We start from the raw sequence: 20,619 nt of genomic DNA, 5'->3' as shown, positions 1-20,619 counted from the left end.
ACGTTCATCTTCTACCCTGGTCCAATCCAAGTACGCCATCATCTCCTCCTTAGTCCACTCCCGTCCAGGTATCGTTGATGTGCATCGCTTACCCATCTGCTTATAATCCAAACACCAGCTGTAACTTGTCTTATCGTAGCGTTGAGGGAGGCCCATTGCCTTTCGATATTCCTGGTTAGTCTTTAAGCTACCTCGAGGCAGCTTGTTATACCATGCCATCCGTGCTGCAATATATCGATCATATATAGCACGAGGGTCATCATAGCGTATGTCTGGCCCAGACGCTGGTACCGATGGCGGCATATCTGGTGGTGGAGGTACATCCGCTGATGAGGATGGCAGTGCTATTATATCTGGCGGGGACGGCACCATCTCTTGATCACATAGTGCCGCTGGCGGCGCTACCTGCTGCTGTGGCAAAATTGAGCATAAGGATGGATCGGGAACTGGCTGTTGAGCCGAACTTGGTGTAGTCGATGGCGGCAGCGTATTTGGGGGCGCTGTAGAAGCTGAGGGAGATACAAGATGCGCATATCGCAATGGGCATGCCTTTGAGCTCATCCTGTGGCCCTGTGTATGACATCTTGAACATTTGGGGTTGGCTCTCGTCTGTGATGCTTGTTCGACGATCTCAAATGCACATGGCTCGCGCTGAGTGCTAGTCTTCGGCAATGTTGACGTAGCTGGCACCTGATCGAACTGACGGCGGGGCTCTATGAGCAATTGAGGGTTTCCTTCTCGTTGAAGATGCCAATGCGTATGGAAGTGGTGTAGTTGAAGCGGCTGGGCTTGTTGTAGAAGAGGCTCAATTGTGTGAGCGCAAGGGAGCCCAAGCGTTGCTGAGAAGACTCCTGTGCAGGCAGGGAGTCTGTCCTGTTGGAGCCGCTTTCTCTGCGCCTCAACCTTCCGCAATGCCTCGTGAGATACCCAGCCTCGTATGATGCTGTATAGACTCCCTGAGAGTTCTATGGGTGTTCGGATTTGCTGCTTCGCCTGGTTTGCTCGGAGCTCAGCTACTTGGTTAAGTATCGCCAGCTTGATAGCCCTCCAGGCCTCAAAGAGATCTAGCTGGGAAGTATCAAGGTACACCTTGATGAGCTGATGAATACCCTCGCCTCGAGATGTAACCACATTCTCAAAGTGAAGATACCGATCAACCCAAGCTTTCACGAGCTTTGTTTTGTAGAGGTCAAGCCATGTTTCGATGATGTAGGCGACCTCCCGGGCGTGAGCTGAAGCATAGCGCTCTTTGAGCTGCTGAAGCCTGTCTTCAAATGTCTCCTCATTTGCCGATGCCACGAGCTCATGCCATCTTCCGTAGAAGTCCTTCCACTCTTGGTGGCCTTGAGGCTTTTGAGCCGCATCGTTATGACGCATAAAGCTTGGCTGGCAGTAACGCAGGACTGCCTTGTTGGCATGCCAAAGGCATAGAAGCGATACTGCAGCCGGGAAACAATGAGATACCGCATTCATGCAGGCCAGACAGCGGTCTGTAAGGATCACAGATGGCAGCCTTGCGCTACAGGCTTCGTACATTGAACGTAGCCGATCTAACGCCCAGATGTAGTCCTTCTCCTCCTCGCCGCTGAGGAAGGCGAAGGCGATGCAGAATGATCGTTGACAGGCATCAACACCGACGATATCGAGAAGAGGCATCCTATACTTGTTTGTCTTATATGTGCAGTCCAATATAAGTATATCCGGGTATGACTTAAGGTATGTTAGCGACTCTGGGTGGGCAAACAACACAGCTGTAACCCGACCATCCTCGTCGAAGCGTATTCGACTCCAGAAACCCTCAGCCTCAAGCTCATTAGCAAGAGCTTGGATTGTGCTCTGGCCCTTCTTCTGGTCTCGTTTGCCTTGTGCAATGCAGTTGTAGATGTCTTGCTGGGTGGCATGAGACTCTGTGTTCTGACGTAGGTAGGACCTGATCTCTTTCGGTGCTACACCAGCGTTTGCAAGGTTGTTAATAGTTGACCTATCTGCATTGGATAGTTGACGATGGACTGGATGTGCAGACATGCTTGTGCTTGGCTCGTGGTTGTGATGGGCAAACTCGCTGCCAGGACGGTGTGTAAGGCGCCACGTTGTCTTATCCAAGGCCTCCTTCGCAAGGACTGAGAATTGACACCCTGTACGCCGTGTTGTAGTTGACCGTTGCCGTACGCCCGAGGCCTTTGGAGGTGCTCCTCCACGGTCACAGCTGAAGAAAACAATTCGTCTGCCGCTCTCTGTTTTCTTCGACTTCCCAGTGACAAACGCATAGCCCCTGGGAGCTGCCCATGCATTGATCGCGGCGTGTAGGGCTTCCCGAGAGCCATACTCGCGTTCAGGAGGCAGGCAGTCATCAGAAAATTGACGAGTAGCTGTAACTGGATTCATTCTAGGAGAGATGATTTGAGTAGATCGTTGCGCGGCGAAGTGAGGCTCTTTATCAACGGGAAAGGGGTAGCTACAAGGGTGTTGGGCTTACATAACTCCCTTACAGACGCACCGGGTGCGCAACACGTGACACTTACGTGCGCATCCAGGTGCGCACCTATTGACGCCCGTCAGCTTGCCGGTAGGCGATTACAAATTTGCGTCTGCGTAAACATCATCCGACGACGCCATCTTAAATCTCGAACTTAGGCCACAACGGTTACTGATCTGGTGCGCGCTTGGGCATGTCTTAATAAGGGAGCTTCTCTTGATCTGGTCGTGGCGGGATTGGCGTCGCAGGCTCTGGTTTATTACAATTATTGACCCATGTCAATTTTCCCTGGAGCCACGTATAGAATGGCAAGGCACATATGTAACACCCTGCATTGCTAGTGTTGGTCGCCCTGGCCCGGCCCTTGCTCTCAATTTTGTGGTTTCAAGTCGAGTATTAACTTACATATATAATAGGCATGTGGGTACGAAACAGCCTTTATCATGGCGCAATTGGCATTTGTGCGTTTGTAGATTTGTGACAACCTTCGACACAATGTTGTCACCGCTCAGGACGCTCATTCTACCCCTGGCTTTGGCACGCCTGTCTATCGCGTGGGACACGACCTACTATGTCGTCGTTCGTTCCATCACGACAGAAATCGTGCCTGATTATAACCAGACCGAGACTGTTGAGCTCACGGCGCCTCTCACCGTCTCCCCCGTGACCGAGCGGACCATCAGCCGCACCGACTACTTCGTGGCTACCGAAAATGGTGACGGACGCGCCGTGGTTGATGTCACTACCATCGAGGTCCGCCTTCCGACGTCTGCCGCCCTCCCTACCTCAACCTCTGGCTCCTCGGCCCCAAGAACAGAACCCTCTATCGAGACGCACTACTACGCCAAGGCGGTAGTATCCAATCCATCCAGCTGCACCAAGACCAAGTTTACTTACACCGATTCGATCGGCGTCAGTCTGCCAGACTCCTTGACGGACCAGGCAACAGACTCGAGTCTGGTCGAGCTTGTCACGACTTATGTCTCTACTATCAGCACCAACCTGGGCGGACAGGCCGTCACAACATCTCGATGCGACGTGTATTTCAACGCCGAAGCTGTTCCGGTCGGTTACCCTGACATTGGCATCGATGGTGAGTCGCTGCTCTCCGAATGCGTGGATCCGCGGCGAAGTCACTGCACCGAAGACGGGGAGAACGACGTCGCTACGGGTGCTGGTGGCTGCAAGGGGCCCTATCCTCCTACGGAAGCCTTGGACGGAGGGCCGTCCTCCACCGGGGAGGATTCCCCAGGTGCGACGGAGGCTGATGGAGCAGGAAGCTGCAGGAACCAGCGGGTAGGGATGGGGGTGATACTCTCCTGTTGTGTTATCCTTTCGTTTGTCCTTATCTAGGCATGGTGTGCTCTTAAGCGAGAATAGTTACCACTTTGCAAGCCAACATTATGTCGGCGTTGCTATAACTGTATAGAGGTGACCTAGGAGTGAGTTTCCTCGCCTTTTTCTTTTTCGTTTGTTTCTTTTTGTATGCTTTATGCTTTCGATCGTTCGCTCGGCCTATCGCATCTTGCTTTCTTGCGCCTCTTTCTTCCTGTCGTGTCTTCACGCCGGATGTTTCGGTACAGCTTGAACCATCATTGGATTGTTTTATATGTCATTCCTTGTGCCGGTCGTATCGTTCGAATACATGGGCAATGAGAACTGCGTATTACAAAATGGACAAACCGTGAGGCTGCTCCAACTCTTAGAGTTGTCGCAAGATAGAACGCACGACGATACTCCTGGAGGCTGAGAGGATGCTTGGATGTGTTAGCAAAGGCGTCATCCTAGCCTAGACGTTTCATCCAAGTGGAAATATCACGCAGATGATGGGCCAGCTCACTGCCACTGGCAATTCGAGCAGAATTTATTACGAGCCCTCCTCCAACTGACCAAGGCTTCATCGCGAACTTCAGTAGCTTGAGTAGGTGCAATTGTTAAGATTGGTGTAATTAGGGCTACTTTCTTAACATCTGCATGCCAATAAAGTAAGATGACAAAGGAAAGCGTCTTGACCATTGCGCGAGGTCTGTCATCCCGCCCCGCTCCTGGGTAGGTATAGCCCAGTCCCCCAGTAGCGCCCTGTACAAAAGCTTCACCTGGCAACTATGACGCGCTAAGGCTTCTTTCTTCGACCTTACAGCCAAACCGTTTCCGTTAAAATGCATAATCGGACTCTCTCCTGGATCTGAGACTGACTTGTTTGCAAGTGAGGCAAGCGGCTTTTACAATTTTCAATGTAGCAAGCGGGAAATTTCTTCACTGGTTCAAGTTTCCACTGAGACACTGTTCCCGCCGCTATTAAGATTGTCGATCTTCGAGACTGCAATGCTGGCTATGGCATAAGCTTGTCTATTCTCCCTTAGAGGAAATCTATATAAATTTAAATTAAGGATATACTGAACTATAACTTATTCCTTTAGATAGCTCAGTTTCTATAACTTTAGAACTTAATTGCTATATATAGAGATACTGTTATATTAAGTATAGAGGGTTAAGAAGTTAACATTATAGACCTTTACAGCTTATTACAGATTTAATTTTAGGTTTGCCCAATATGCCTGAAGTGTAAGAAGGATTTAAGCCTCTTTATTAAATTGAGACATAATATTTAGTTAAGAATCAATTAATTAGATAGTTAGATGTAAGGTTAAGGGATTTTTAATCAGCATGCTTATTGTGTACGTTAAGCTATAAACTATTTACCTTTGCAAAAACAAGTCCATTAATCCCCCTTGCACTATCCCAGTCCTGCCTCCTTTGCTCTTCACTCTGATAGCACCTTGCGTACTCCTCAGCACGGGGATCGGATGGCTCCACTTTTCGTTGCTTCTCAATCATCCTATCCCACACTTCACGAGCCATCATCTCGTCCCAAAATTCGTCGCTGCTATACGGCTCTGTCGGGCTGTCTGTAAACCCCATGTCTTGCGAAGGTTGATTGCTTGGAGGAGTATAAAGGAATTGGAAATCCGGTTCCCGCTTCCGTTTTAGTCTCTTCGCCGGTTTATGGTCCCCCATGAGATTTTCAATTTTGGGGGGGGGGGGGGGGGGGCGTACCGGAAGAGGGTAGGGTTAAGACGGCCGCAAAAGATGCGTTGTTCATAGCTTGATACTACATGGCGTCACAGTTATCAGGATGAAGATCTAAAAGATGCTGCTGGACTTTGTGTGCTTCTTACATATCTTCGAATTTCCAAGGTACAGACAAGGATTCATTGCGAAGTTGACGCGTTGTCCGTGTAATCTCAACTCTGCTTCCATTACCAGCAGACGAATACCTGCCGCCTGCTGTGAGAGATCTTGTGTTGTCTAGCTCCCCATTATGTATCCAAGGACGTTAGAAGACGCTATATTTGAGATCTTGGCTTTCGTGAGAACTTCGCTGGGAACGGGGTGAAGGATATACGTCTTCCACTCCTGCCAGGCAGTGGACACTAATCCGTAGGAGTGCTCGTTCCCAGTTGCATTGAGAACAACTGTGCCCGATGGAATTCCATTGAAGAAGCCTTGGGTGAACGAAAGATCGAGGTCGTTTACCTTGCTGGAATCAGAGGTCTATAGCGCAAATCAGCTCTAGAAAAACTACCCATCGCCTCCGATGCAAAATAGGACGTACCTCTTCTGACCGAATCAGATCCCAGACTGGAAGAATAGATTTTGGCTGACTATGCAAAATCGCTTTCTGCCGGTGAATAATCGGATCGGAGGATTGCTTACCGCCCAAGAGATTTTCTTTCAGCATGTCGAAGTATTCCCTGTATGTCATTCCACATCTGTAAGATCTTGATCTCTCGAAATGGCCATAAGGAATCACTGGGACTGCCAATTTGATTGTCGGGCTTGCTCCATTGTTGTCCTCTGTCCCGAATCCGTCGCTGACAGCGTACTGCATTCTCAATTTCTCCATGTCCAGGTCCTGTTGAATATTTCCCTTGTATCCGTACGATAGTTCTCTCGGATAGGAACATGTTCCGTGCTGGCAGGTAGATGGCCGGTTCCCGTCCGTGCCATCCTTCTGCGGGAATTTCAAAGCCATCCAACTTGGATCTCCGATGCCGCTAACATTCAAGAATCGATATACGTAGGTATAGGGTTCTCTGATGTCCTAGATTGCAAAGTCAGAAATTGTCCCGCGGTTCTTCAGCCATGTGGTGTTCGGAACATGCCAAGGTAGCCTCGATCAACTCTTCCTTGAAGATCCAAAAAACATGCGACTTCCCATACATATCGTCCTTGCAAACTTCTTCATGCGGTAAAGAGTCCTGAAAATCAGGATGCCGGTTCCTTTGACACATCGGGTGATGCGACTGCGAATCCAACCCCAGAAGAATTCTCCAGTCTTTCATCATTTCAAGTTTTTGCAAGAGATGCCATATCTCCGAACGCTTCACCCGCTGTGTAATGTCGTGCAGTCCTTGTGAATCACTGCGTCCACTCCAATCATGCAGATACTTGTCTGATATCTCAAGTTGAAGGCCTGCCCCTGGCGTTGCTGTGACCTTGACTGGGGCTTTGGGGAAAAGATCCTTTGGGTATGCTGGGGACATTTCAATCTTTCCAATTGATATTGTGTACAGTCGGCTGTCTTCCCAGTAGTAATGTCTCCCCGGGGTTCCTTCCTGTGCCAGTAATGCCTGGACAGAACGGGTGGGAGCACGCCAACTTGAAAACTCCTCCCTGCTAGTCGATGAATCTGTGGGAATGACCCTACCGGGCACTGCCATAAACTCCTGGACAAGAACCTGAGCTTGATCGTACTTCCCATTTGCGAGACAAAAATCTACCAGGTCGTAAATAAAGCCGTGTTCTTCTTGAGTAGCTAGAGGGCCGGGAACCTTCCTCATGAGTTGAACGAGATCTCTGAGGAGGGGTATAATAAAGGACATAGAAGTTTCATGCCTTTCGCTATAGACGGCTTCGCGGTCGCGATATAGCTGCATCATGTCATCTACCACTTTGCTATCGTCGAGCTGGTGTGGCAAACCGACGTAGATAAAGCTATAGAATAATCGTAGCATCTCCCCATCTAGATCAGAGAGACCTTCGTTTCTGCTGTTCGGGAATGCACGAATGATAGCCTCTCTCTGCGTCCAAGTAATGTTCCATCCTGGGTCTGAGTCGATACCTGGTTTCCCCAGGCCATCGATCTGGCTCCGGAGAAAAGCAACAGCCAAGGAGTTCCGCAGTGAGACAGCAACATGGCTGTCAAAATTAGGGATGGCCTCTATTTGAGAGAGAAGTCTCGTCCCGTACTTCATGGTTTCAGTGATCATCAGATTGTTCTTGACACTGAGCCAATATACCGTGACGGTGACAAATGCCTTCAGCAGTGCATGGCTATCAGTTGGAAGGTCCCGAGCCATTCCTTGCATGATCAGAAAAGCTGGATTGACGCAGTAGTTTCCACATGTGTCCCACAGATCCGGATACTTTACTGACCCGTATAACCTGGACAGAATCCAGATGACGGGGTGATTGTCGCAGCCGCCATGTGCAAACTTGAGGCTGGGAGCTCTGCGTTCGTTTTCTCTCTGCCACATGTGGCCGCATTCGATAATGGCTTCTTCGATGTGTCCCTGACCAGTAAGCTTGAGTACCATAGTTATGCTGTCTCTATCCATCGCCTGGTCAGCCTCGCTGAGGCTAGCATTATACCTGAGGTATCTGTCCCAAAAGGAATCGATTGTGGGCTGCCAATCAGCGATCAGCTGCGAAGCCATGATCAATAGCCAAGTAAATGCTGCCCGCTGTGTAGTCACTAGGTCGATTACAGAGACTGCTGGTAGATGTATATTGAGTCTAGTCTGAATATTGTAGCTCAGACTGTGGCGTTGATAAATGAACAACCCGCGATCACAGCAACGGCAATGCAGAGCGGGGAGGAAGATGGTGCAAGAAAGGGTCAATCCACTGAAGCAAGCAGTCAATTATAATCCAATTACATAAGCTTTGACAGACGTTTTGCGGGCAAAATGACGCCCAATGTCATTGAGGGAAGTGCTCAATGGAACTGTCTCGGGCGCTCGGATTCGCTGGTGGGTGAGACGCATGGTGTGCTCGTATTCGATCCACCATGAGCCTACCACATCTTGCCGTCATCTAGTGGATACGGGACGTGGAGGTAAAGGTATATTAATACGTAATCGATCTTGAACCGCCGATATTATTGGTTAGCTCGATGATTCCACATGCTTGATCTTCGTCTATACACACATCGACACCAGTCTAAGTCAACCGCCGATTGCTAGCGGAAGTACTAGTTAGATTCTAATGTCCAGACAGCCTGTCAAATAGGCGGGCGTGTCTAGCGTTGGATAATCGATACGGGAAGTTCCGGGGCTGGTACAAAGTTTGGCTAACGGCCAGCGATGAACGAGTTAAGAATCGCAGTTCTACAGAGTAAGACGAGCTAATTAAATACTATACAGCACCCCTCTTTTGCAACAAGAGTAATTGGATAGATATGCGCTGTGGCTGGCAGCTGACTATTTTCAATCTTAATTTTCAGCCTCACTAACTAGGATCTTTATAAATAAGTAATTAATCCCTTCAATTGTGGAGGAGCTCCGGCTAGGTCACGAGAGAGTGGTGCAACCAATTAAAATGAGCTAAATCATAGATACTTAGGATCCTACCTATTTTAGCCTATAATAGAAGTACTAGCAATCCCTTAAGTGATAAATTTGATTTGATTGATTGATTTGATTATATCCTACTCGGTTGTAATCATCTAAACGATTATGCCCGGATAACGGGGTCCGGCGAACAGCCGAAGCCTCACGGATCAGTATTGTTCCGCGGTGCCCCACTTCGCCAACGTCAAACATCGTTGGCCAGCTGTTCCCAAAATTCCCGCTTTTCTCTCTCTAACCACTATTTACATTTGCTGGCAGGCCCATGTACGCAGTGGTTTAATGCTAATGGATCCTTGATTCGAGGCTCTCTCGGGCTGTGAAGACCTCTCTTTCGCGACCGCGTACCTACAGTCTCCCCCCAGTGCTCAGCTTTGTCTATTAAGGTCTCGATCCAGAAATTGCCCAAGGATCTGAGTCAGTTCGATGAACTTGATTGCCTTGGCGGCTGCATTGCGCTCGTTCAGTAGCTTCCGGAGATTGTTGCGTCCTCGGAGTCGTCCCAGTTCCTGGTCCCGGAGTTGGCGGTGTCGACGGCAGCGTAAGAGGACGTGCGCTACCGTTTGTCGATCCGATCCGCAGGGGCATCTGTTGCTGGTGATACCTGGTACTCTTCGGCCGAAGAGGAAGTCGTTGAAGCCTATCTTCTCTGTACGCAGCTGCATGAGGAGTGCGCTGCGCTTCTTGATGAGCCCATCGTGCAGGTCCAAGACCTTGCGCGAAGGTTTGGGCGTGTGCCTGAAGGATGCTCGGCCGCGTGTCTCGGATACCCAGCTTGTCTCCCATGATTTGATGGTCTCTTTATGAGACCATGTCTTCATGGTTGATCGAAGTGGGTATAATTGCTGTGGTTCTACTGCTCTCGGTCCTGTGAGGCCGCCTTCTCTCCAACCTGTCGCTTCTTTTGCTGCTCGATCTGCGTCTTCGTTGCCTTGGATTCCTATATGCGCAGGGACTCATCTGATCTCGGTATTCAGGTCTTGTGTTCGGAGTTCGTCGATCTGTTGCGTGATATTCTTGAGCAGGTATGCGCCTGATTTGCCCTTGGGCCTGGCGGTGGATCGAATAGCGGCCTGGTTGTCGGTGTAGATCGCGACCTTGCTTCTTCTGTTGCCTTTCGATCTGTCTTCTTGTGCGATCTGGAGGGCTAGGCTGATGCCCTGCAGTTCACCGGCGTAGACGGTGGAGGTTGTCTCGTCGCCCATATATGCACTCTTTGTTTCTTGGGTAGTGGTGCAGACCGCGGCAGCACCGATGCTGCCGTCGATGCCACTACCATCTGTGTAGATGTGTATTGCATCCAGCTCGTCTTGTATGATTTGCTCGTGTCTGGCTTGCGCTTCCTCTATGCTTGCTTCGATGAACGTCTGTGGACCTTGCCACCACGGGGGCACTATGTAAGGAGTGATGTATTCTTGTCTCCGAATATTTGGCCCTTGGCGATCGGTGATAGACTGCTCGATAGCTCTTCTCGGGCTTTTCTTGTTTCTTCTCGTTTCCCCTTCCGTGGGCCCATGATCACCCGGGCCGATCCTTCCAAGAGCGTTGACATTGTGCTTGAAGATCTGCAATTCGACTGGTAGAAGGTATGTTTCTATGTCAAGGGCCGGTATGGACGTTGCCTTGAACGCCCCACTGATCACCCTGGAGGCTCTTGCCTGTAGGCTTTGAAGCTTGCTCAGTGTTCGCTCAGTATATGGCTTGTCCCTGGTTCTCCAGTTTGCATTCGACCAGGCAGAACAGGCGTACATCATCTGTGGCACCGCCACTCCTTTGTAGATCTTGCGCATCTCTCGCATTGTCACACCCCAAGTTGAGCCGCCGAGGCTGCCTAGGGCGTTGACTGTCTTGGTGACCTTGCGTTGTACTTCGTCTATGTGTTGTTTCCAGGTGAGGGTGGAGTCCATGATGAGGCCCAGGTACTTGCATGTTTTCTTTGGTTCGATCATGCCCCATCTTGTCTGAAGGGGTTCCTCTACATCTATTCTTGTTCTTGTCCTCGTGAAGTGAGTGAGCTGGAACTTGTCTGGCGCGAAGATAGATGCATGAGTGGCCGCCCACTTCTCTGCGACGTGGAGTGCCTCTTGTAGCTTTTTGCATGTCTCTTTCGTGGAGTCTGCCCAGGTCAGGATAGCCACGTCGTCTATGAAGCCGGTTGTCATTGTGTCTTCTAATTCTCCGCACTTTTCTATTAGATCCGCGTTGTAAAAGAGGTAGAGGATCGGTGATAGATTTGATCCCTGTGGCTCTCCTGTCTCCAATCTGTAGGGTTCAGATGTGAAGCAATCAATTGATAGCGTTGTGAATCTTGGGCGCAGGAAGCTTCCGATCCACTTGACTGTTCTTTCATCTATCTTTCTCTTCCGCAGATTGTGTAGTAGGCGTGCATGTGAAATGTTGTCAAACGCCCCTGATACATCCAGAAGCAGTAGACTTGCCACTTTGCCTGACCCGGTGTTCCAGGCGTCATATATCTTGTCGATGATAAGGTGAAGGGCGTGTTCTGTTGATCGCAGCTTTCTTCCACCCATATGGGTATCGGGCAGCAAGCCATGAGTCTCGGCGATGTAGCTCAGCCTCTTTGCTATCACCGCTTCCATGATCTTTCCTGTAGTGTTTAATAGAGCGATTGGCCTGTAGGCCTTTGGCACGGTATAGTTGTCTTTCCCTGGCTTCCTGAGGACCACCGTTGTGGATTGTCGAAAGTGTTCCGGATAGTAGCCAAGGGCGAGGGACTGATTGAAGATCTTGGTGAGATGGTGCTTGATCCAGGGAGAGGCGATTTGGAGTGCTTTGTTCGCGATGCCGTCTGGTCCTGGAGCCTTGAATGGGGATGATTCTTCAATGGCTTCTTCTATCTCTCTCGTAGTTATCGGTGGCATGGTTATGGGAGCAGGGTAGTTGGCATTCTCTATGTCTTCGAGATTGGTTTCAGGTGGCACTGGAAAAAAGGTCTTTCTGAGAAGCTCTGCTTTTTCGTTTGGGGTATTTGCTTGTTGCTTTGTGGCTGGATCAATCAGTGCTGGTGTTACATTCGGACTTTGGTTATGTCTGTTTCGGGCCCATGTTGCTACCCGCCAGAGGTTTGTTGGGGATTGAGAAACTTCTTCTATCCTCTCGCGATGGTTCTGTCTGAGCGCTTTCTTGATGGTTCTACCTTTGTGATTTCTCGCCGTTCGGTATGCTTCCCATGTCTCTTCGGTATGGTATAAGCTGTGTTGCCGACGGAGTCGTTTTGATTGTGCCAGTACTTTGGCGCATTCTTCATTCCATCCTGATTTCGATCTAGACGATGGAATCGTCGTCGGTACTGCTTCCTCGACAGCTACCGTTAAGGCTACCATCACTTCCTCCACATGTCTATCCAGAGCTGTCTTCGTTCTTGGTCTTTGCTGTGGCGGAAGCTCCCGCTGCAGCACGCGAGTGAATGTCTTTTCATCTAAGGCTTTCCAATTTCGCCGGGGCTTGGCCATCATTTTGAGAATATTCAGGTCTAGTGAGGTGACGATAGGTAGGTGGTCAGAGTCGTGGTCCATGTTTGTTTCGATTTCGCACTGAATCAGTCTGCCCACCAGGCCCGCCGTCGTGAGGCATAGGTCTATGGTCGTTCTTCCGTCACGCTCTTCATATGTGATAGTGCCTGGGACAAGATTGCTCGTGAGACAGTGATCTTCGATGATTGTGATGAGCTCGGCAGCATTAGGATCCGCTCGCTGGACCCGGTCACCTCCCCACAGCTCGTGGCGTAGATTGAAGTCGCCAATGATGATCTGTTCATGTTGGGATGATTGTTCCAGTGCTTTGCCGAGAAGGGGTAGCGTGCTCCCTCTTTCGGTTGCGGTTTGTGTCGGGTTGTAGACATTGTGAACCATAATCCATTGCTCCTCTTCTGTTCCGAGTCTTAGGTTTAGTGAGCCGAGATCTCTGTTTGTCTCTTCAAAGTGCCACCTGGAGTGATCGAGTCTCTTGTTGATGAAAAAGCAGACCCTGGCTGGAAGGGTTTGGTCTTTGTCTGGGTAGCATAGGTGAAATTGATCCTTAGCTGGGTGGTGAGTTGTCGTGTCGAATGGGTTCTTCCAAGGCTCCTGGATAGCGAGGATGTCGTATCGTCCTATGTCGGGATCTCGTAAGAGCGTGGCCATGACTGTGTCTTTGGATTTTCTGACGTTGTACTGTAGTATTGTAAGAGTATTTTGTGTTAACATTCTTGGTCGTCGATTTCCATCTGTTGACCATGCTGTGTGGTTTGTCTGTTGACGTCCAGTGCTTCCAAGACCCTCCTGGAAGCGGCTGCCGTTCGTCTTGGCCGCTGGCTCCCCATGTTTACGACGATCTCGTTATCGGGATTATCTGACGCCACCTGGTCACTGCCAGGGTTCGCTCTTTTCTGTAGCCTCTTGGTAGGCGACCTGCTCCGGGTCGAACTGGCGTCCTGGGGTCGGCCTGATTCCAAAATAGGTCGTCCTGTCCTGGTGATTGTGTTGGTGTTGTTTTGCCGCTCCCGCGTTCTGGTTCCGGTAGATATCCTGGTGACGAAGCTTTCTAGCTCTAGATGATATCTGGGCCGCAGTTTAGAGGCCGCTTTGGCTTTATTGACCTCCTGCTTCCTGACAGGGCATTGGTTATTCCAGGCTTCGTGTACACCGTTGCAGGCCGCACATTTCCGTGGTGCGTCCCTATCGCTCTTGGTTGGGCAATCCCGGGTAGGATGCTCTTGCGCGCAGTAGCCGCATGTTATTGTTGCCTTGCACTGGGTTCCTATGTGGCCATATTTGTGACACTGGAAGCATTGTCTCACGCGGCACTGTCTGTCATAGAGTTCGCATTGGAACACCTCGCCTTGCCAAATGAGGCCCCCATCAATAACTTTATTCGCATCTTCCGGTCGTGTGAACTCGACCACGACCGAAGATGCTGATTTAGAGGACGAAGATCTCGTCAGCCAGCCTATGTACTTGATCTCCGCAGTTGGTATGAAAGGCTTATTATCCTGCAATAACCCATCTCTAATGAGTTCCAAGTTATCCATATCCATCGAACTAGTGCGTACACCATGTACCAAGACACCATACGTCGGAATGCGTACAGTGGCACCGTTTCCGATCCTTTGTTCCCAGTCTTCTGCAAACTGTCTAAGCGCTACCATGTCCGATGAAGTGGCCGTTTTGATGCTCAAGTCACCGCTCCTGAGCTGATTGGAGGATACTACCTTGATCTTCTCTATGTGTTCGTTGCTGCTTTGTGCGATTGCGAGGTCTACATGTGACTTGAGGCTACGGGGACTCATCGCTCTGATGTTGGCTATAGTGACAGGGTCTCTGATGTTGATGATGATCTCGCGTACGGTCTGGACAGGTGATGCTTTCTGGTTCTGTGGGTTATGTATGCTTGTCGCCAGCCCTCCCCTCGCCATCACGTTGGCGTAAGTGGGCGTGATGCTAGCATGGTTTTGCTGGCTCACGAGCTTCATATCTCTGATCATTTTCATTGTTGCTTTACCGATTTCCGTGGCTTCTTTCGCGGCCGTTTTTGCGTCCATCGCAATTTCCGAATTACGTTGAACTACTTCCATGGTTTGTTGAGCTTTAGTGTTTGTTTCGTTGAGCTCATTTTTGAGGCTGTTGACGTGATGCGCTAGGCTTTCGGCTGCGGCTTTTGTTTCGACTTGGCCGATTTTCACTGCTTCGTAGACGTGACCAAGATCGGGCGTGCTCTGCATTTTGACGATGAGGGTGAGAGCCCCAATGAGGGCAACTCGAACTCCTCGGGATGCAACGGGTAGACCATCGCCGTTGTCGATGGCTGACAGTGCCTTTTGGAGATATTGTTGAACAGGTGCTGGGGTCTCACGTGCAAGCAGGGATACTTTAAGATTACAGCCGAAATGGTAAAACCTCCAAGGGGTAGATTTCAACAGAACACAACATGAATACACCAATTCACATCAATGAACCGAATACACGTAATGTTTGACACATACTTGTTTGGGACACATGCTTATCAACCACGTTAGCTGTTATTAGTAGATATATTTTGGTAGTTAGTAGGTAAGTAGTATTATTATCTCTGCTTTAGGCGACCTATAGTAATCGCAAATCTAATCATAGTGTCAGATATAGGGGTCTATTGTGTGTGCTCCCCTCTCTGTCCGATAGTTGGGTTGGAACCCTATTTCTATCTGTTCAGTAATGACCTATCTAAGAGGTTGTTACAGTGCTGAGACAGCTCTCTGACCGGTAGTTCGGTCAGCCGGTTAGCCGGTCTCATTTTCACCAGTATTCAACACAAGGCGCTTCTTACGCCGTCATTCTTCTGTTTTTCATAGAAGACTTCAATGCTTGAAGCACAAAGAAAGGCGATGGAAGACCGAGCAAATGTCGAAGAGTGGTTTAAAAAGTGGCATGATAACACCAAAAAGGCATAGATTATGAGGGTCTTTGGAACATCGATGAGACAGGCTTCCAGATTGGATATCTTAGAAACGGGATTATCGTACGGACTTTTCGAGCTGTTGACCGGCCCATCTTGATCGATGCATATGAGACAATAAGCGTCACGGTCATTGAGTCGATATCAGAAACAGGAGCTATTATTCCCGCCTTTGTTATCATGCCGGGGGTACAGTTACCGTCTCGGTGGGTTGATAATGCATTAGAAAAAGGCGCAACGATTATCACAACACCAAAAGGCTATGTCGACGATATCGCCGCGCTAGAAGTTTTCGATCACTTTGAACGACATACCCGGCCTCAAAAGAATCCACAAAAAAGAACAATATTACTAGATGGCTGTGAGAATCATTTCACCAAGGAGCTTTTCCAAAAAGCCCAAGATGCAGGCGTAGAGCTCTTCCCTTTCCCTCCCCTCTTGACGCATATTCTTCAGCCGCTAGATGTTAGGCTATTTAGCTAATATAAGCACTGGCATCAAGAGGTCCTTTCTCGTGAGATTGCAGATGGCGCTACAGACTTCAATAAAGCTGACTTCCTGTTTCATTTACAGGAAATCCGCCGCAAGACTGCTAAGAAAAGCACTATCATCTCATCTTGGAAGAAGACCGGCATCTATCCTTATAATCACGCGGCCGTGATCGACCGTATGACCAACCCCTTATCATCACTATCTTTAGAGGTAGCTGAGGAGTCGTTACCCGGCTACGTATCACTGGGGTCATCTTCTACTCACAGCAGCGATAACAACTCCGAATCCGATGAGATTTCTGAAGCCTAATCATCTCGAGAGCTATACCATTCGATTCCTTTCGATCAGGAGATTCGATTGATGTCAACGCCGACTGGATCGAAATGGACACGCCACAGCTGAATTTGCGGAAGACCGTCAGTACGAGGAATATGTGGCCCTCAGGATCGAATGCTCAGTGGTCTCGGGCACGCCCCTGACTCCCTCAGTGTTACATATTAATGAGAAGGTGTGAAAGGCACTCAATTCTCGCTTTAAATGGCATTACAGCGACACAGGAGATGCGCCTGCTTAAGGAGAAGAACCTTAGACGCTCTGCCCGGGATCAGGGGACAACGATTATAGCAAATTACGGGCCAATTACTGTCTATGATGCCAGACTTCGCGTCGCAAAGGATCAGCATAACCGACTGCCCGGTCAGGCAGCAGAGGAATCGCGCCTCCACAATAACGAAGTAAAAGACGAAGTCATCTATCTACGACGATGGATTGCAGCAGTCAGGAAGCAATTGAGAATAAGTCTAAAGCTATTACGGGTTGCTGACCTTCATAGCAGCCAGCCGAGCTATTCTCAGAAGAAGAAGATATTCACGGCGGGTGATTTCTATATAAAGTCACAACACCAAGAGTTTCTGAAGCCAACCGCGTTGCTAGGCTTAAGATACCGGCTTCACCGCGAGCTTGACGATAAAATGAAGCAATCCGAGGAGAGAGCAAAGCAGGCAGTAGAATCAGGAAGTCAGGAAGTCATTAAGGTCTTCAGATTTCACTGGAATCCCCTATTCCTTCTTCTATTTGACTATAACTTCAATACTGTGAAGGAGGCACTGGGATTCCTCGTTGCAGATGAGGAAAAACGCCGCTCTAATCGGAAGAAGATGTCGTTAGAAGCTGACGGCTTTGGAATCGTTGAAGATGACGAGGAATAAATTGACGAAGAAGATGATGAAGTAGTCGTTGGGGGAAGTATTGAAGTCAGTTAGGGCGAGTTCGTTGTCCTAAAGGATGATGAAAATACCGAATAGTCGTGATGGTTGCTTGGTGTTTTGGCAATATGTATTTTTGGTGGGGGTTGCAAATGGAGGGGTTGGTCCGGTCACAATCATGTAGCGTGGCAAAGGAAGTACATCTAATTTGGTGGGGCGCACATATAAAAATGAGGTAGCTTAATTTCCCTAGTCAACCGACCCTTTTCCTAGTCACCGTACCCCCCGTGCCTGACCCTCAGGCTCCACGTGTGGAATGGGTTGGGCTAAGGGGGGCCGGTCTCAAGGCCCTACCCGAGTAATCATAGTCAATCTTGATAGCTCAGGAATTCAGAATCTTGCCAATACAAGTCAGATGATGACCAGAAGTGCATTTGCAAAGCTTGACGCGCATCCGGCCTGTCCCATGTTGCCGGTCATCTCCTCTTCATCGATCACATGATTATTACGTGGGCGGTTTCGAAAAGGAGCTTTTAGTGGTCGAATTCTCACGACACTTTCCAAGAACCACGGCATGCCTTGCGATAAGCCGTATACAGTACGAATTCCAGCAATCCAGTTCGTTATATCATGCTAAGATGCACCGCCTGCTCAGCTGTTTTTGCCAAAGTTATTACCAATACGTTCGATCAAAGTTAACAGGCTAGCAGCAAGTAATGGAATCTCCCCCATTCAAGTTGTATTGATGACACTCCATCTGACTCACCATGCTCCAGCTAAAGTGATGGACCGGTCTCGACCGCCATCCAGACCAGGCTTGGTTCATCAAGCCAGTGACCGGCCCGGAGTCGGCCGCCAAGCCTGGTTCCTCCGTGAGGTTATCTTTACTCTGATAACTAATCAATAAGTGGACAAAGTTCCGGAACCTTGGAGGTGCCCGACCGTCAAGGCATACGATTGATCTGGACTTGCTCACATCAGTCGATAGAACATACGATTCTCCACTATCTTTATATGTAGTCGGTTATTGGCCCTGGAATTCTCGTCGAGGATAAGCCATACGATAGAATGGTAGCATTCATTTGTACAATGCCAGTTGCTCCTGGATGATATCGTAAAGTGTGACGACAAAACATTGTAATTCATCTGATATTCCTTTTGAACGATTCATCAAAGTTCCCAGCCGACTTAAACCAGTGGCCATAACGCCCAAATGGCTGCTGAGGAAATTGATGGTACACTTGACACCCTTGTCCAAGGGTATGATAAATCCCAGTTTCAAGTAAGTTTCTTACAGACCACTAGTTACAATTGGTAATATAGAGGGGTATCTGGGCATTACGCGTTTGCCTAATCTGACTTTGAATGGCCAGTGTACTGATAGTTGTTTACAGATGCCTCCTGATTGCTCATCGGGGCAGGGTGAGTTGATTTTAGCCTGACAGATAGAGCCCCAATTACATGGACATAGCAACAGCCACTATCAAGAATCATATATCGGACATGGATGAGTATTTGGCTTCTGAGTAGTTTACCAACACATTAGGGTCATCTGGACCTTCTGACTTATTAGAAGCCGATCTCTCTATAGCCTGCCAGCCAAGTTTTGAGACGAATCTTGACTATATCTGCCCCGATGCCAATACAGAACCGCTGAGGAGGGAGATGAGTGGGCCGTTGACTCCTCCCGAAGAGGCGAGCAATCCCTCGAATCAACAGCCCCCCAGCAAGGATATTTCACTTCATGTTCCCGACGTTCAACTCCAACTTCGATCAGCATTGCGCAAATCCAAGAACCGCAAGCGTCGTGGCACAGCTCCCAGCAATCCAGAACACACCCGAGAAAGCCATAACCTTGTCGAGAAACACTACCGTGCCCGACTCAAGACGCAGTTTGAGAGGCTTCTCACAGTTCTGCAGTGGCACAGGCGCGTAGCCTTGCTGACAGGGATACGACAGCCAACATTGGCCAGGTTCTGAGCAGAGGACAAGTATTGGATATGGCAAGGAATCGCATCATCGAGTTAGAAGGGATGGCTACCATGTATTCTGATGCACACAAGGAGAGGGATTTACAGTGCGGGAATAGCATGGAAACTTTGTCGTAGAAATCTTGTCCTTGTAACCGTATCCCTTTGAGTGCCACAGCCCTTAGGAGGGTCACTCGCCCCACTTAGCTTAGTCATAAGGTTAGTACGTGCAGGGTACCGGAAGTTCATAAGAGATTTGCCAAGTCTGTAAGGTAGCTCTTTGTAACAATCAAAACTGCTGGGACTTTTACCATCATACAAACTAGTATGTGTGGAAAAGTACCGTTAGTTTCATTTATCTTGATTGGCTCTATACCCCTGTCGTGACCCCGCCTAAGGCTGTGGCACTCAAAGGGATAATCTGAGAAGAAAATCATTTTTATTCGAGGCCATCAGATGATCTTGGGAGAAAATACAATGTGACTTTAAACTTCTCTAATGTTGCCAAGTATTGCGCTTCAAAAAAAAAACTAAAAAAAAAAACTTTTAAATTGCGACTATAGACCTGGAAGAGGTTGAGCGTGAGAAGGCAAGGACCAGACATAGTTCATATGATTCAATGAGATGATTTGTTCCCATTTCAATTAACTAGTACATTTGCCTTCGGTGTTTTATCTGGCGCTATCGATTCGTATATCGTCTCTTGTCCTTCGCAGGCTGCTCTCCGCAACTGTTTTAATAAGCAAGCCTATATTGAGGCAGTTGAGCACTCCGAACTGCGAGATCTGGCTCTGGCATGTAATCCAGCCATCGGGGACCTTCTCATCAATGGTCGAAAGCAGGCTATGGGCTATATTAACTCGAACTACTCGCTATACAGCTCACAACTTGCCGAAAGACTTCAAACAACGCAGTCGAAGATACACATATCTTCTAATCTCTGGACATCGCCACAACGCCATGGCGTACCCTCTGTATGCGTTCAATGGGTCTATGAGGACTTCAAGCTTCAGAAAGCACTACTAGGACTGCCAGAGTGCAAATACAGCCATTCTGGTACTACGCAGGCTGAGTTAATCACCCGTATGCTACGGAAATTCAACATTACTGCCCAAAACCTCGGCTATTATATAGACGACAATGCTACACCTATTTAGAGAAGCTATCAAAGGTTCTGGAGGCGAAATCAGGTGTAAATTTAACGCTTGGCCGCTAATACTGCTGTAGCCTATACTAAATTATAGTACAGGATGAGGACCCTCACAAACGCCGCAGAATCCGCTGCATCGGCCATATTATCAATCTCGCCTTACAAGCATTCCTTCTCGCTCGCTGAAAAGAAGCTCTGAGAGCGGCTCTCGAAGCTTCTGCCGATGACCCCGACTCAACTATGCTAGAGGAGTTCTCACAGCAAT

At 48.9% G+C, this 20,619-nt stretch overlaps 5 protein-coding genes across 5 annotated transcripts; 2 read left to right on the top strand and 3 right to left on the bottom strand.

The window, feature by feature from the left end:
- Nucleotides 1–2,971: 2,971 nt before the first annotated feature.
- FOXG_06749 (uncharacterized protein) lies at nt 2,972–3,829 on the top strand (the record flags this gene model as incomplete). Its single annotated transcript, XM_018385409.1, has 1 exon — nt 2,972–3,829. The coding sequence occupies one exon, from the start codon at nt 2,972–2,974 to the stop codon at nt 3,827–3,829; it is 858 nt and encodes a 285-aa protein (XP_018242755.1).
- Nucleotides 3,830–5,134: 1,305 nt separating this feature from the next.
- On the bottom strand, nt 5,135–5,398 carry FOXG_19379 (uncharacterized protein; the record flags this gene model as incomplete). The annotated part of the gene is given in 2 exon segments (XM_018399592.1): nt 5,135–5,164; nt 5,180–5,398. 2 exon segments carry the CDS (start codon nt 5,396–5,398, stop codon nt 5,135–5,137), a joined length of 249 nt encoding a protein of 82 aa, XP_018242754.1.
- A 387-nt stretch (nt 5,399–5,785) lies between these two features.
- On the bottom strand, nt 5,786–8,196 carry FOXG_06748 (uncharacterized protein; the record flags this gene model as incomplete). Its single annotated transcript, XM_018385408.1, has 3 exons — nt 5,786–6,031; nt 6,093–6,581; nt 6,685–8,196. 3 exons carry the CDS (start codon nt 8,194–8,196, stop codon nt 5,786–5,788), a joined length of 2,247 nt encoding a protein of 748 aa, XP_018242753.1.
- A 5,110-nt stretch (nt 8,197–13,306) lies between these two features.
- On the bottom strand, nt 13,307–14,827 carry FOXG_19378 (uncharacterized protein; the record flags this gene model as incomplete). The annotated part of the gene is made up of 1 exon (XM_018399591.1): nt 13,307–14,827. One exon carries the CDS (start codon nt 14,825–14,827, stop codon nt 13,307–13,309), a length of 1,521 nt encoding a protein of 506 aa, XP_018242752.1.
- A 3,620-nt stretch (nt 14,828–18,447) lies between these two features.
- FOXG_06747 (uncharacterized protein) lies at nt 18,448–20,361 on the top strand (the record flags this gene model as incomplete). Its single annotated transcript, XM_018385407.1, has 4 exons — nt 18,448–18,516; nt 18,629–18,656; nt 18,808–19,166; nt 19,921–20,361. 4 exons carry the CDS (start codon nt 18,448–18,450, stop codon nt 20,359–20,361), a joined length of 897 nt encoding a protein of 298 aa, XP_018242751.1.
- Nucleotides 20,362–20,619: the final 258 nt, after the last annotated feature.

The sequence above is a fragment of the Fusarium oxysporum genome, chromosome 3 (genome assembly GCF_000149955.1).
Source record: "Fusarium oxysporum f. sp. lycopersici 4287 chromosome 3, whole genome shotgun sequence".
Taxonomy (NCBI): Eukaryota; Fungi; Ascomycota; class Sordariomycetes; order Hypocreales; family Nectriaceae; genus Fusarium; species Fusarium oxysporum.
The sequence above is the reverse complement of the archived record's forward strand: the minus strand, read 5'-3'. Positions and strand labels throughout refer to the sequence as shown.